At 45.0% G+C, this 16,398-nt stretch overlaps 1 protein-coding gene across 9 annotated transcripts in view; it reads left to right on the forward strand.

Annotated features, from left to right (window-relative positions):
• The first annotated feature begins 1,438 nt into the window (after window positions 1–1,438).
• TMOD2 (tropomodulin 2) overlaps window positions 1,439–16,398 on the forward strand; it is a 57,945-nt gene continuing 42,985 nt past the window's right edge. Inside the window, exons 1-5 of one of the 9 annotated variants that reach the window (XM_073801008.1) lie at window positions 1,459–1,592; window positions 2,276–2,406; window positions 13,553–13,645; window positions 14,469–14,663; window positions 16,129–16,285. In XM_073801008.1, the coding sequence (XP_073657109.1) occupies window positions 14,538–14,663; window positions 16,129–16,285 (283 nt within the window). In that variant the 5' untranslated portion in view covers window positions 1,459–1,592; window positions 2,276–2,406; window positions 13,553–13,645; window positions 14,469–14,537. Of the gene's footprint in view, window positions 1,593–2,275; window positions 2,407–13,552; window positions 13,646–14,465; window positions 14,664–16,128; window positions 16,286–16,398 lie in introns of those variants that run through there. The other 8 variants (XM_073801006.1, XM_019932878.3, XR_012330108.1 and 5 more) reach the window with 8 other exon arrangements.

The raw sequence follows: 16,398 nt of genomic DNA on the forward strand, positions 1-16,398 counted from the left end.
GAAGGTCAGGGCTGAAGGAGAGAAGATAGGCTTAATGACCAGCTGGATGTCCGAATAACTCATATCACCTGTGTCTCTTAGAACTCTTAACTGAAGAAAAAAATCCTCACTCTGCCTCTTACAGGGTTGTTGCAAAAATCAAGCTAGAACATGGATAGGAAAGTACTTCCACAAATGCAAAGTGATGCTACTACTTTCAAACATGGAATTCTCTGCGGCACTTTTTCTTTTTGGTCACATGATTACTTCACAGGTCATGCCAGTTTATGATACTGTTTCACCTCCATTCACCCTTTGCCTATTTCAGAGATTATGCCAGCAATGGTGCATCCATCTCTTTGGTTCATTTTCCTTCCACCACATCTGGAAGATGCAAATCCCACCATAATGTGAAATATTGCACTGAAAATATGCAGCAAGGGTTCAAAAAGAGAGATCACATCTGATTAGAAAACGTTTCTGGAAGGTAATCCTATTATGCCATATATTTTCATAATTTCAATCTTTGTCCAATGTTACCCCACCCCACTTCATGCTTCAGAGACCAGACAGTATTTTCTCTATCTTTGTAGTTCCCAAGAACCTGGCATAGAGGACACATCACAGTTTACATTCCGGATGAAGTGAGCCTGCTAAACGTGTGACAATAGCAAACCCGGCGGGTTGTAACATTTATTTATCTAGACCAACGAGGCCGACTATCTTTAGCTTAGCATTATACGTAGGGCTTTCCAGGCCGGGAGTGTGCCCGGGTCTCCCCTGCAACTCCCGAGGAAGGAACATTTATTGAGTATGTGCTAAGTGCCAGACACAGGTGCTTTCACATATGCACCCGCGCGTTTGTTGTACTAAAATGCGTTTAGTCCTCACAACATGTCTTCAAGTTTTAAGCCTACCTTACAGATAAGGATGCTAAGGCACAGAGAGGCTAAATTAGCCAGCCTCTCCTCTAGTGACGCCACTGCGTGTGCGTGGGCTCTCGAACATTCTCACCCACAACCCTTAGATCGGCCTCGCTACACCCCACCTCCCTACCCCCAGGCATGTACCCCAGGTACTCCTCCCCACGCCCCGCCCTAGGCCGGCGTAAAGCCAATAAAACCTAGGGCAGGCCTGCTCTATCTCCGAGCCGGTGTTAACAAGGCTTCCACTTAAAGATGCTCACTCACCCAACAGCTCCTCACGAGCTTGGAGAGCCTTTGCCACCCACCCTATCCGTAGCCCCGAGCTTCTCCAAAGAGCCCGCACAGCTCGGTCCCAAGGCTGAGGTCCTCCTCGCCTGCACAGCGGTTACGGGGTCGGGACGCAGATTCTGGGCGAGGACACCTTCAGAGGAGGGGTGAGGAGGCCCGGGGTGACAGCCAGTGGGCACGGGGTCCCGCCTCCGCGCGGCCGCCGCACGCCGCCTCGAACTACGCTTCCCAGCCTGCTCCGCAGCAGCCGCGCGCCCCGGCGCCGCGCCCGGCCGGGAGCCGCCTGTTGATTGCCTCGCTCGCCCGGGCCACGGCGCCGCCCTGCTCGCCGGCCCCTCTACCTGGGGGCAGACGGACTGACTGCCAGCACCGCCGGCTCCGGGATGGGCGCACTGACTGGTGAGCGCGCCGAGGGGTGGGTGGGAGCCCGCCCGGGCGAGGCGCCGTCCGCAGCCCCCAGCCCGCAGCGTGGGGCGGCCGCGCCCTCCCTGCCCTCGGGAGGATGCTCCGCGGCGTCGGCGCTCGGCCGGGCGGGCGCTCGAGGCCGGGGCCGCCTCTGGCCTCCTCGGCTCGACGGGCGGCTCAGGGCGGCGCGGAGGAGAGGGCGGCGGGGGCCGGAGGCGCCCGGCGGGTGTGGGTCCCACGCCCCGCACTGCGGCTCCGCAGTCTCTGCAGCCCCCGGGCCGCCGCAGTGAGGGCGCGGTCTCTGTCCTCCCTGAGCTGCGGGGCCGGGTTTTTCTACGCTGGGCTTTGTTCCCCATTTTATCCTCTCTTGTTAACGTTTGACAAGGTCCTGGAGCCTAATGCCTGTCACTGCAGCGTTAGAGCAGGCGACGGGGAAGGGTAGACTCCGGCTGGAGCTGTCACCCGCAGGGCGTTTCAGCCTCCGAGAAAGCAGCGTTCCGAGAGTGGCCTGATGCAGGCTCTCAGGACTCATTTTTTTTCTGGTTAAAGTAATGGTAGCATGTGCTCCCTTGAGTCTTCCAAAATTTTCCCTGTTGACCTGCAGAAATGAAAATTGCTTTTTAATAATAATAATAATAATGGCTCCTAAAGGGAGTTTTTACTTAACGTTTTCAAAGGTGGGAAGGTGATGCGGGCAAAATGCAAATTAGCAATGAAGGAGGCTGTGAATGCTACGGGCTTCCTCTTGCCTACTAAACATCTGAATCACCAGGTCCTTGGGAAGGGAATGAAAAGAACATCGGAGAAGGTATTTATAAAACCCATTTCCAGCTCTACCATTAAGGAGCTGAGGGACCCTGGACAAGTCCCTTCATCTCTCTTATCCTCTTTCTCCATGGTAAAACGGGGCATTCGGGTCACATGATTTCTAAACGTCTGTTTTTCCAAGACTCTCATTATCGGGGAACTGAGGAGATGAGGGTGCTGGTGTTCAACACCATTACAAAAACCTGATTGTGACAGAGCAAGCGGCTTTACCTAGTGAGGAGGAAAGATTTTTCAGGGTTTAGGCAACCTGATTTTTAAAAAAATAAAACCAATTTCCTCTATCTACTCTCTGCAGTCTAACCCAATAAATATGCATTACAACTTTTATTTTTTGTAAATTACTATAAATTGGTAGACAACAACAGACTGTGGGTGTTCCGTGTTTGTTTTTAATTTGCTGAAGGTGAAGTGATGGGATCAGCAGGTAAAGGGAGAAGCAAATGGCTCCCCCGTGCTGGGCAGAGTGGTCAGATGTGGTCAGCAAGGAGGAGGGGAGGAAACCGCAGCAAAAAGTAAGCAGAGAGTACAGACACTGAGGATAGAGAGGATGGGTATTGATGGGTCATTGTTTGAATAATAAATACACAATAGAAGGAATGAGAGAACCAGAAAACCAGTGCTATGCAACCCTAATGTAACTGATTCAGGCAAGGATTCATCCAGGGGTACAAAACCTTTGAGCAAAAGGTTGTTGGGGAATAGGATTTTCACATTTTTTCAAAGTATCTCGGCATTTTTTCAAAGTATCTCGGCACAGATTACCTAGGGAAAATGTGTCCTTACAATGGAGAGATGAGGAAGTCATCACCTTAGCTGAATGATCAAGCTTCCCAACACCTATCATGCATCTCTTGTTGGGATGCAATAAGAAGGTCATAACTTGACGTGTGTGGTGTTCCTGCCAAAAAGACGGTGGGAATGGGATACTGTAGATTAAAATATTCAAGTAATAACCAATCAGGATGTATGAACTTTGGATCCTAGATCAGAAAAGATAAATAAAAAATAGCTATAAACGATGAGTTGGGGACAACTGGAGAGATTTGAATACGGACCGCATATTAGGTAATATTATGGGATTACTTTTCATTTTCTTAGGTGCAGTGGTGGTACTGTGATCATGTAGGACACTGTCTTTCTCTTTTGAGATGTGGGTATTTGAGGCACAGTGTCATGATGTCTGCAACTTTCAGTGGGTTCAGGGTGGAGGGGGATTTGAAGAGTTGGGGAGGACACTCCAGAATGCAGCTAAGTGGTGACAGCTGGTGAATTAAAGAACGTGGTGTACAGGTGTTTATTGTACTATTTTACGTTTTCTGTAGATTTGAACTTTTTAAATAAAGATTGAGGTGATCAATAAAATAGATAAGTAAACAAAGGAAAGGATTGTAGAGGACAGCGTGGTTAGTGACAGAAAAAAGCAGTGGATCCGCGGGGGACTCACAGTGAGTCTGTGGCTTCAGGTTCCCAAGATTTAAATCCTATTGGAGGTGTGAGCTGGGTCAGGGGAAGTTCTGTTTTTTGGTTTGTCTTGACTACTATGAATCATTTATTCTTAAGACATCTCATCCCCTAACTCCAACCTTAAAGTATTAATAATTCCCAAACCTTAGAAATTCTAGCCTTACCCAAGAACCATTCTGAAAGTGCTATCCCTTTCCTCTCTCCGTTCAAGATCTGCACCCATGTGGCTCAAAGAGGCTCATAGAAGGCAGATGGAGAAGAGAATTGTTACCTATTACCAGACCAAGAAAACAGAACCAATTCTTAAGATACAGCACTTAATTTTATACAGAACCTTTTGCTGCAAGGATGTTTTTCCTATACCTGAGATTTATATATATATATATGCTTTTATGTTTTGCTCCCCTGTTTTGGCATCAAGGCTACCCCATTTCTTTCCTGTGTGTCGCCAGTATTCCTGGGTTTCCCTGGTGACAGCTGAGTAGAGTAGGAATGAGAAGGTCAGCTCTAGGACTGTGGGTAATAGGAGCTCATGAAACAAGGTGCAAGGCCAGCCATGCCGAGCCAGGACATGAGGAGTAAGGAGCCAATCTGAGGCACCAGCCCAGTGAAAGAACCAGGAGGCCTCTTTGTCAGAGCAGTGGGAGGGGTCTTGAGGCTAGGGAGCTGGGCTACTGTTCAGCCAGTATATACAGGGTCAGCCATCCCTGTCGTTTATAGCTGACAACCATTCTGATAGGACAGTGCCCATTTCATACCAGTTAAATATTTTGCATATCATCTTGATAAGCAGTCATGAGTCAAGGTGCACATAGCACCTGTAAGTCATAACAAAGCTTTGATCAAAACCTAGCTGGGATACAGATGCCAGAGAAGGAGAGAAGGTAGGTGGGTCAAAGATGCATAAGCAGGCAGAAAAGACAAAAAGTAGAGAACCCATAGTGCCAGTCAGGAAGTGAGAAGCCCATAACTTCCTGAAGCCAAGATGAGGGGACATGGCTAGAACCAGTATGCAGTTGAAAACGAAAAAGACCCAGACACCCATGTGGAAGGCAAGGAGTTAGAAGTCAAGAAACAAGAACTCCTCAGAAAACAGAGAATAGGGCCTGACAAAGGGGTAGGGCAGCAGCAGGGAATAGGACCTGCCAAGATAATTAGAAACCAGGTGGCAGTCTGGGCAGACAGTGAGACTTCCATGCTAGAGCCCTTCTGCCCCCGCCAGGAAGCTTCTTGGCAACTTCCTGCCCAGGTGGAAACCTATCTCATACTTTGGCCAGCCTACCCATGGCGGCTTGCTACACCTGGCAGTGCTGACCCAGGGCTCCTATAGGGTGCTGCCTCTCCACGTTCAACAGATCCTGACAAGGTTAACAGAGGGAACCACCCTCTGAAATAAGTACTGCTCTTTGCCTGTTTTACGGAGGAAGGGACAGAGACTTGGAGAGGTTGTCACTCACACGTGGATCTGTAACCATCAGTTCAAGGGCTGGCTGACTCCAAGGCCCATGCTTTTTGTCTTCTGTGCTCTCTGAACCTGGAGGGGGTGGTTACTGGTGGGCACATTGTTTTAAAAGGAGACAGTTTTCAAGCACAGTTGGAGCTATGGCAACTTTTGCGTTGTAAGATTGGGAAGTTAAGAACAAATGATCTCAGAGACAAACTCTTCATTCTGGTAAGATGTGTTCCTCATTCCCCATTCAGCTTGCCCCTTCCAATTGCCTTCTCATAGTTTTTGCCTGAAATTCCTCCTCATCACACCCCAGTCTCTGTCCTGCATCGCCTGCAGGTATTTCCCAGGATATGGCAGGAGCCATTTGGTTATTTAAAAAAAAAACAAACAGACTTGAATGGGCCATCTTCAAATAGCTAGATTCCAAAACACAGGCTATGTGTTTTGTACACATCTTTGTATTTCCCTGCAGCTAGAAAGGAATTAAATATATAGGATCAATTCCTGTTTTGTTGGAGGATATATTGATAAGCTGATTTTTTTTCTAATTTACTAGTTTTAGAAAATGTAGATTTGGCTCTTGTGCAAACTGGTTCACCGATTGTTTAGAGATTACTATAAAATATTGAAGATATATAATACAGAATAAGAACTTCTCACTTACTGACTACCCCTCTTGGGACTAAATCATCATCAGTGCGGTGGAAGCCCAAGTCCTCCTTCCCCAATTAACTCTCCCTCCCCTTGCTACGTGGTGTCTGTCTTTTCCATGTGCAGTCCTTTGTAGCTTTCCCAGATATATATGTACTCCAGAACAATTTATGGCACTGTTTTACCCATTTAAAAAACTTTTCACTAGGTTTTACAAGTATTTTTTTCTTACTCTTTTGTAAAAATTGGTCTTTGGTTTGGATCAGATTTAATAAATAAGGCTGCTTGTTTTGGCTTTGGTTCTAATCGTGTGGGGAGGGAGGGCCAAAGGCTGGGCACTTCGTGCTGTATCTGATTTTCCTCTTTCATACCACAGTTATACAAATAAGGTAGCGGAAAGAGAAGCGAAGGAAGCCACACTGCTTGTTTTCCTTTTCCGGGCTTGTATCTTTGGTAACAGGAAGAGTTATCAGAGGGGCCAAATCATCCTCCCTTCAGCTCAAGTCCTTGCTCCTCTTGTCCATTTTCTAACCGGTTGGTGTCTGTACATGCCTACCTGGACTCCTGGAAGCTCTGTTTGGCGCTTGCTTCACTGCAGTGTGCATATTAGTTTCTCGTTGCATGTTGAGAGCTTGCCATGGGACACAGTCTGCCGGAGGTGAGGCTGCGGCAACTCTTTGGAAACTTTCCGAAGAGGACAAATATGAACTCTGGGAGGCCTGGGTAGGGGCTAAAGCAGGCTAGCCATGAGCTAGAAATCTGTGATTTGACTTTAAAAGCTATGTGAATAATGTTTTCACATATATCTATATTTGTTATTAAAAATAAAACCAGCTTTCCCCCAGATCTTTAAATCAGAGTTGTGCTCCCAGAGGATACACTTTTTTTCTCCTCTGGCTTTAAGACCCCCCCCCCATGCACTGGCACAACATATGCAATTTGTTTTAACAGGTACTGTTACATAGTATTAACATGTTATTGTAATTACTTAAAGTCTCTCTCACTGCCAAACTGTAAGCTCAGTTAGGGCACAAGATATCATCTGTTCTGTTCACTGCTTTTGTCCCAGCATTGGAAAAGGTGGACTTTTAGTAGATACTTGTTGACTGTATATCCAAGAAGCCCAGGAATATAAAGAATTATGACATCATCCCTGTCCTCTACGAGTTGGTGGTGTAGTTGGAGAGAGAACCATTTATGTAGCATACATAAAAAATAATGAGAGAGGGAAGAACACTCAACTGGTGACATAGGCAACGAGATGTAGGAAACAGAGCAACTTCTGTGCGTTTAGGTGGCCTCAGAATGTTCCGTGACAGAGAGTGCAGGCTGTGGATATGGTGGAATGATCTCTGGACCAACGGGTCACTTCACCTCTCTGAGCTCATTTCCTTCTTTTGACATTTGTTGCACAATACTTGTTGGATGTCTTCTCTGGGTCAAGACCTGTGCTGGGAGCCAGGATTATAACAATGACTAAAACTGATACAGTCTCTACCCTCACAGAGCTTAGCAAGGACGACAGAGATAAAACAAGCAATTGTAATAGTGTCAAGGAGAGCTCTGAATAAGGGGTGTGCCATGGGGTGGGGAGTGACTCAGACCTGCCTGGGGGTCTGAACAAGGCCTCTCTGAGGAACTGAAGCTTACATTGAGACTGGAAGATGAGTTGGCTACCAGTCAGCCAGAGAAAGAGGGGGTAAGAGTGCTCTGAGCAGAGGAAACAACATAAGGCATGATCCAGGAGTTGGAAGTGGTCCAGGGGGCTGAAGCCAGGAGGAGATGGGGAGTGCAGTGCAAGATGAGGCTGATGGGAATGACAGAGGTCAGACTGTGAATTTGAACCTTACCCTCCAAGCAAAGGGAAGCCACTGGAGGATTTTAAGTAACTAGGGCAGAGTTGGTTAAAAAGATCACTTTGGCCATTTGTATGGAGAATGGATGCAGATGGACTAAGGCTGGATGAGGCAGTGCAGGCAAGTGACGTAGGCGGATTCGCAACATGTTTAGGTATGGACCAGATTTGGTTATTGGTGGGCGGGGAGGAGACAAGGAAGAGAAGATGTCAAGGATGGCTCCCTGGTTTCTTGGCCAAATTCCTAAAATTGGAAGTTCCAGAGGAGAAGCTATTTGGAAGGAAAGATGATGTGAATACTTCTGACATTTGAGATGGCTGATTCAGCGAAGTAGAGATGTTGGTTCGGCAGTGGAAATATATGGATGTAACCCTCAAGGAACAAAGTCTAGATCAAAGATATGGATTTGGGGGTCTTCAGGTTATGGATTATAATGAAAACTTTGGAGGGGATGAGTTTCCCCAGGGAAAGTTTACAGTGTAAGAAAAGAAATGCTAAGACAGGATCTTGTAACATGCCAGTATTTAAGGTAGAGGAAGAAGAATTGCCAAAAGAGACCAAGGAGTGATCAGAGAGGCATCAGAAAAACCATCTGTGTTGCTGGACTGGATGATCGTTAAGGCCTCACTCAGCCCTGATGTTCTGTGGTCCTGCAGAGCTGGGATCTGAGCCAGGTCTCAAAAGCAGAGCACATGGATTGACCATGAGAATAGAGAAGGGCATTCCAAGTAATATTACCGTATCAGCCAAGGTCCCAACAAGAAATAGAGGACACACTCGAACTGAAGAATTTGAGGGAATTTTAATAAAGAGACTATTTACAAAGTTGTAGGGAGGGTTTGAGGAATCCAACAAGGCAGAAATCTGGCACTAGTCACATAGGAACCCTTCACCACCCCCAGGCCTGAAGTCAGCAAGGGCGTAGGGACAGCTGTGTAGAGGGGGCTTCCTGGTGGGCAATGTGGCCCTTCTGGACAAACCTCCCTCTCTGCCTGCCCTCTGTTTTCCTGCTAGTGCCTCCTGTTGGCCAAACAGAAGCCAGAGAGCAAGGGAGCCTTGATGCCGTGTAAATACAACGTCTTCCTAGGGTACACAGCAGGGTGGGAAGTGAATTGTGAGGGCAAACGAGATATCCAGAACAATTATCTCGGAAAATGGAAGTCTATGAATAAGAGAGTATATTAGTTTCCTGTTGCTGCTGTCACAAATGCAGGGGCCTAAAACAACACAAATTTATTATCGCGCAATTTTGGAGGTTGGAAGTCCAAAGCAGGTTTCTTTGGGCTAAAATGAGGGCGTCAGCAGGGCTGCATTCTTTTCTGAAGGCTCTGGGGAGAATTCATTTCCAGGCCTTTTCCACCTTCTAAAGGATGCACACATTTCTTGGCTCTCGGCCGCTTCCTTCATCTTCAAAGCCAGCAATTGCATCACTCTGTCCCTGTGCTTTGGTCATCACATCTCATTCTCTGACTCTTCTGCCTTCCTCTTCCATATTTTAAGAGCCCTGTGATTACATTGCACCCACCCAGATAATCCAGGATAGTCTCCTAGTTTAAGATCCTTGATTTAATCACACGCAGTCCCTTTTGCCATGTAAAGTAACACATTCCCGGGTTCTGGGGATTAGCATATGGACATCTTTAGGGGGCCATTATTCTGCCGACCACAGAGAGCGAATAAACAATTTTGGCTGGGTTGGAGGGCTCCCTAGGAAAGTAATGAAGACAGAAAACAGAAAGTGCAGATCAAAGCCAAATAGTAGGAGTTTGGGATGCTAGACTGTCTGAATTTCATTGTGTAGACAAGAGGGAGCCTTTGTAAGTCCTTAATCAGGGAAGTGGCTTGTTAGCAGTGTGAAGAAAGATGATCTAACCATGGTGCTCTGGGTGGCTTAGAGGGAAGAATAGAATCCTTTCAAGATGCAATGAGAGTACTCCAGGTCTGAAAGAACAAAGATCTAAAGCAAGAGTGACAGGAAGAGATGGTGTGAAAAGTATTGTGCAGTAAGAATCCACAGGAGGTGTTAACCAATGACACAGGGAACGAAGGAAAAGAAACTCACGTGGTCTGAGTTTTGGCAGTGACTGACTGGTAGATTAATAGTATGATCCAGACAACCAGGAGAGCAAGTCTGTTTCAGGGGAAGATAAGAAGTTGGGGTATAGTTGTAGAATCCTGGAATAGAACTGCAAATAGAATCTTATCAACTCTAAGATACCATCAGTTGTCAAATGCACCAGTATTTTACATACCACCGAGAAGAAAAATGCTGCCAATTAAAATGTGACCCTTCTTGGGAATTCCCTGTCGGTCCAGTGGTTAGGACTTGGTACTTTCACTGCCAGGGCCCAGGTTCAGTCCCTGGTCAGGGAACTAAGATCCTGCAAGCCACACGATGTGGCCAAAAAGAAAAAAAAAAAAAAAAAAGTGACCCTTCTTAAAAATACAATTTTTTTACTTTATTGAAGAGCTGTTTTAGACTTACACATAGATTTTTTGAACTGCCATTCAACAAATTGCACATATTTAAACCGATGCAATTTGATGAATTTTGACATATGCATGCACCTGTGAAGCCATCACAATCAAACGCCCAAAATTTCCTCAGGCCCCTTCGTGAGCCTCTTCCCCTCCCTACCTCTCTCCCATCCCTAAGCAGCAGCTGATTTGCTTGCTGTCATATAGAGCAGGTTACATTTTCTGGAATTTTAGACAAATGGAATCATGCCGTATACATTCTTTTTGATCGGGCTTCTTTCGTTCAGTATAATTGTTTTGAGGCTCATCCATGTTACTGTGTGTATCAATAGTTCATTAGTTTTTATTTCTGAGTAGATTCCATTATGTGGATATACCACAATTTGTTTATCCACTCACCTACTAATGATCATTCAGGTTATTTATGGTTTGGGCTATTACAGATAAAGCTGCTATGAATACACATACCTTAAAAAAAATATATCACCTCTGTGCATACATAAAAAGGGAAAATGGAAATGAATGGGTTAATATTCTTTTTTTAAAAAAACTAATTAATTAATTTTTGGCTACGTTGGGTCTTCGTTGCTGTGCACAGGCTTTCTCTACTTGTGGCCAGAAGGGGCTACTCTTCGTTGCGGTGTGTGGGCTTCTCATTGCGGTGGCTTCTCTTGTTGCGGAGCACGGGCTGTAGGCGCGCGGGCTTCAGTAGTTGTGGCGCACAGGTTTAGTTGCTCTGCAGCATGTGGGATCTTCCCGGACCAGGGCTCGAACCCGTGTTCCCTGCATTGGCAGGCGGATTCTTAACCACTGCACCACCATGGAAGCCCCTGGTTAATATTCTTAAAGCTCCTTCATGTTCAGACTCCAGCTTTTGGAATCACTCATATTCATCAGTGTCTGGTCTTTTCCACACAGTATCTCCTCTGTGCCATCAAGAGTGGTAATTAAAAAAAAAAAATCTGTAAAAGAACTAAAAGCCTTTGATGTTGGCTCTTAAATCTACTCTGTAAATTATGTTAGGTTTTAAAAGAGTATTCCACTATTTTAAAAAGTCCCTGAGATATTTTCCAAACTACTGACACACCTTTTGCTAGCTTTGAAGCTGGTGCTTTTGTTATTTATGCATACACAGGCAATGACAAGTATGACATCTTGACTGCTCCTGGGTCGGCAATAATTGTAGGACCATCAGTTGCAGGACACACAATTTCTGAGTGTTAAGTGTGGGAAACTGTGCATCTTAGAATCTATTGGTTAGGGTAATTCAGTCAGTTCAGGCTAAGAGCCTGGCAGATATACACCTTAACTATCTAGAGCCAGTATCCTGTTCTTTCTCATCCTGAGTCCCCTCAGGGTCACTGCTGGGGATGGCTGTAAGTGGCTGAGGGCATCCTCTGCTGATATGGCAGGCGACATTCTTAGACTCACACAATAAATTAGTGGTAGTTGGGACCAGAACAAAGTGTATATGACCCAGCTGGTTTCTTTGACTTTAGTGGGAGAGGATTTTTGTTTGTTTGTTTTGGTTTGGCTTTATTTTTTTTTACTGGAATATTACAATTAAAGCTTAAAAGAAGGTGGGTTGATGGAAGGGAAAGAGAGTTACATTGTATATGGAAAAGACACCAAAATAAAAAATCACAAACTGGAAAATGGTGAGCAGTTGAAGTAAGGACGGAGGAACAACATTCCAATAGCTCTTAAGTGGCCCCACCCACAACCATTCTCTTTCCATGACAACCTGTTTTTCATTCTTACCATTTGAATTACCTTATTGAAAACAGGTCTTCTCAGATCAATTCCTCTACTTTAAGCATTTGTGGTGACTCCCCATCTCCAACAGAATAAAGCCCAGGTTCTTTGTCAAGACGTATAGGAAAGGCCCTTCACAGTTGTCCCTTCTTCATCTTTAGTTGTTTCCTCTCCTCTTCCCCCTGCTCCCCTCTAGCCACACCAGCCATTCACCAAGCATCATGTACTTTCTTATCTTTGTGCCTTTGTTTATGCTGTTCCATTTTCCTGGAAGGAGCCTTCCCTGCCCACATCCACCTTAGGACCTCTTCCTTCAAGGCTCAAACACAACTTCTTTCAGTGTCAACTCAAAACCCCCATCCCCATCCAAGGATTATTTCCTCATGTGTTTTAAACCTACTGTGGACATGACTTCTGTTATAACACTTGTCAACTGAAAAAAAAAAAAGCACACAACCTAAAAGTTGAGAATTATGTTTTCTTCAGCGGACTTTCTGAGGACTCAAGCCCAGGAGGCAGTTTCTCAGATAGCTGTGTATGACAGGAGCCGGGATGTATAGGGGTTTTTGCTAGAAAACCCAGGGAGTCCGAACATCAAAAGATTACTATTAGTTAAAACCAAACATCTCAAGTTAATGAATTCAGCACTTTTCTGTGTAGGATGATAAATGGAATATTTCCTGCCATATCAATAAACAGAGGATGTCACAGTCACCAATGGTTGCAGCCCTCCAACGTGAGCTGGTGAGCCCTGAGGAAACTCAGGGCTGAAAAGAATACCTGCCATCTAGCAGCCAGCAGACTGCAGCCACTCCCTGCGGTGAGCCCTGAGGAAACTCAGGATGCGAAAACACAGGATACAGGCCCCAGATAGCTGAGGTCCATATCAAGGGTATGATTTCAGTGAGCCCAGACTCTTGCATCTTCCCATACATAGAAAAGCACTAAATTCCTTAACTTGAGATGTTTGGTTTTCTTTATTTAACAATAATCTTTTGACGTTCCCAATTACCTGCTCTTTGTTGCAAAACTCCTACATATCCTAGCTCCTCCCCTCTCCTCCTTGGAGCAGTTTCTCAGAGTTATCTGAAACGCTCTCTCCCGGTCTGCAGTCCTCATTTTGCCCCAAATAAAATTTAACTCGCAACTCTCACGTTGTGCATGTATTTTTTTTTTAAGTCAACAAGGGGAAGATGCAAAAGTCTGGGCTCACTGAAGTAATTCCTGTGATATACACCTTAACTGTCTAGGGCCAGTATTCTGTTCTTTCCCATCCTGAGTCCCCTGAGGGTGCACCATTGGGGGTGGCTGTAGTGTTTGAGGGTTACATCCTTTGCTGATATGGCAGGCGGCATTCTTAGTCCACACACTTATCCAGTGGTATTATCCCTATGTATGTATATCTCACTGAGTTGTGTTCTCCTTGGGGAAAGGGTCATATCTTGTTTTATCTGTGTATTCCTGTTTTTTAGAACCATACCTGGCAAATAGTAGGTTGACAGCAAGTATTCATTGCCTTGAAAGATCTGCGTGATATTAATACGGCCAAAGGAGAAACACAATCAGTTAAGTACATTGCTATTTCCTGAATGCAATATTATCTTTTGAGGGAAGATCTGTAAAATCCTCTGCCAGAAAGAAGGGATTGAGGAAAAATTTTGTTTTGAGTGGAAGTTTAGGAGGCAGATGATATAAAAAGAGGAGGTTGAAAAAAAGAATGGACTAGGGGTATAAAGAATTAGGGAGGGTGACTTAAGAAACAAAAAGGAAATGGGACTAGAAAGAGAATGGGAGATGAAGAAAAAAGAAAAGAGGGGATAAAAGTGGAGAGAGTACCAGGATTTTAGACTCTTACTTAGCTTAATTGCCGGGGAGTTTCTGGACGATGCTTTCTCACATGGACGTCCAAACTCTTTCCTGAATGAACCCCATTTTGTATTCTTCACATCACTCTCCCTCTGAAAAGACACAAGTCTGCTCCTTACACTGCCTGACAATTAGTGCATTGTTCTTCATTGTTCTCTGTAGAAAGCAGGAGGCAGAGTCCTCTGGTGGGAAGGCACTCACTACACAGGGACTCAAGGGCCTGGCACATCCCAGCTCCAGCCCCTCCAGCAAGGCGCTCAGCCCCTTCGACCTCAGAATCTTCATATCGATATCTGTCCAGGCTTCCTTTCCAGGTCATTGTAAAGATCTAAATAAGTGAGATAACATATATGAAAATACTTTATAAGCAGTCGGGCTGCTCTGCGAATGAAGGTGATATTACTTACTTTGTTGAGTTATTCGTCAGGGGAGAGACCCCATCGGCACATAGCATAGCCCTGTCTCCTGCTAATAAGTCCTGTTCACCCAAAGGAGATAACAGTGTTTCTTTCTTCTCAGCAGTATTCTGAAGTCTCAGGAAGCTGGTGCGGTTAAATGTTCATGGCCTATGAGAAAGGCGTATAGGAAACCATGGCACTCCCCTTTCAAAAAGACCTGGAGAAATACAAGAACATTGATGAAGATGAGCTTCTTGGCAAACTCTCAGAAGACGAACTGAAACAGTTGGAAAATGTTCTTGATGACCTAGATCCCGAGGTTAGTGACCTGGAACTGAAGCAGGTGATTAGTGATAGGATGGGATAAACGGTGTGGTGTGGTGTGGTCCTTAAACAATAGTGTAGAAATTCCTGATCTCTAAATGCAAATTATGTGTTCTTCCCTGATTGGCTGTGGGTCATTACTTTTATAAACCCATGGAGAACCTCAGTAGCCACATCTATGATACAGCAATTGTATTTCTCAAAAACCAGTTTAATGTAAATGGGGGAAAATATTTTCCATTGGCTGAAGAAGGACTAGACTGACTTACGGAAAAAGAAAGGAAGAGGGAGAGGAAACAAATATGACTGAGTTTCCTCTACGATTCATATACTCTGCTGGGCCCAGAAGCGCTTAAGATAAATTGTATTATCCCCATTTCATAAATGAGGAGACACACCAGGAGAAGTCATTTACATAAGATCCTACACTGGTAAATGTCAGAGATGGTATTTAAACCAGATCTTTAACCACAAAAGCAGATCTTTTTTATATCTTGTTTCTTTAACATGTATAAACAACTTGAAATCTTTGATGATCCCACAACAGTGGATAGATTAGAGTAAATGTGATGAGAGAGTTCCCTGACGGTCCAGTGGTTAAGACGCCACGCTCCCAGTGCAGGGGGTGCGGGTTCGATCTCTGGTCAGGGAACTAAGATTCCACATACCACATGGTATGGCCAAAACCAAATTTTTTTTAAGTATTAAAAAAATAAAAATAAATAAATAAATAAATGTAACCATAATATCAGGTAAATTTAAATGGAGCTTCTCATATTTTTATGAGCTCTTGAAAAGGTAATTACCTTGTTATAGTGATTGTTTAGCAAGCACTTTCTTCAGCCCTGCTAATATTATCTCAGACATAGAATAGGAGGCATCTAAAATAGTGATTTTACTATAAATAAAAATGTCACTAAAATATTTATATGATATTCCGTTATGCCAGATAATTTGGATATTGTTTTTACTTTAAAAAAATACTAGTATCCTTTTTTTACTTTTTTAAACTTGAGAAGGATACCTCTATATTTAATCAAGGAGGTATCAGCATCTACCATAATACTCACTTACCAGCTTGGATGTTTCCCAGGAGAGGTTAGAAATAACAGAGTGTGGTCGCATTGGCTCATCCACACGCCTGCCTGGGAGCACAGACCTGGCCAAACCTACGAGGGATCTACGAAGAAAAAGGTTGTGAAGGGTGGCTGGCCTTTGCTACCACATTCTAGAAGGCAGCTGCAGGAGACAGGCCGCTCCAGCCATGTGTGTTCTGCCTGAGCTCACCAGGAGCCCCCGTCTCAGCATAGAATGTTAGAGCAGGTGGGGCCTCAAAGATATGCCAGAGCCCTAGCCCTCAGCTCACACCCACATCTCACCATACACAGCAGGGGTAGGGGAGGTAACAGGTGTCAGTCAGGCATACACCCTGCTTCCTGCTCACGCTTCTGTCTTGTCAGAGCGCACTGCTGCCAGCTGGATTTCGACAGAAAGACCAGACACAGAAAGCAGCCACCGGCCCGTTTGACCGCGAGCACCTCCTCATGTACCTGGAGAAGGAGGCTTTAGAACAGAAAGACAGGGAAGACTTTGTGCCCTTCACTGGAGAAAAGAAAGGTAAGACCACAGGCAGCATCTGGGAATGTAGGTACTCCTAAGGTATTGTCATGGAAGGTCAAGTAACAGAACTGGCCTGAAAGGGGGAAATAAGACCACGAATTGGATTCAGT

This window comes from Tursiops truncatus, chromosome 2 (genome assembly GCF_011762595.2).
Source record: "Tursiops truncatus isolate mTurTru1 chromosome 2, mTurTru1.mat.Y, whole genome shotgun sequence".
NCBI classification, from domain to species: domain Eukaryota; kingdom Metazoa; phylum Chordata; class Mammalia; order Artiodactyla; family Delphinidae; genus Tursiops; species Tursiops truncatus.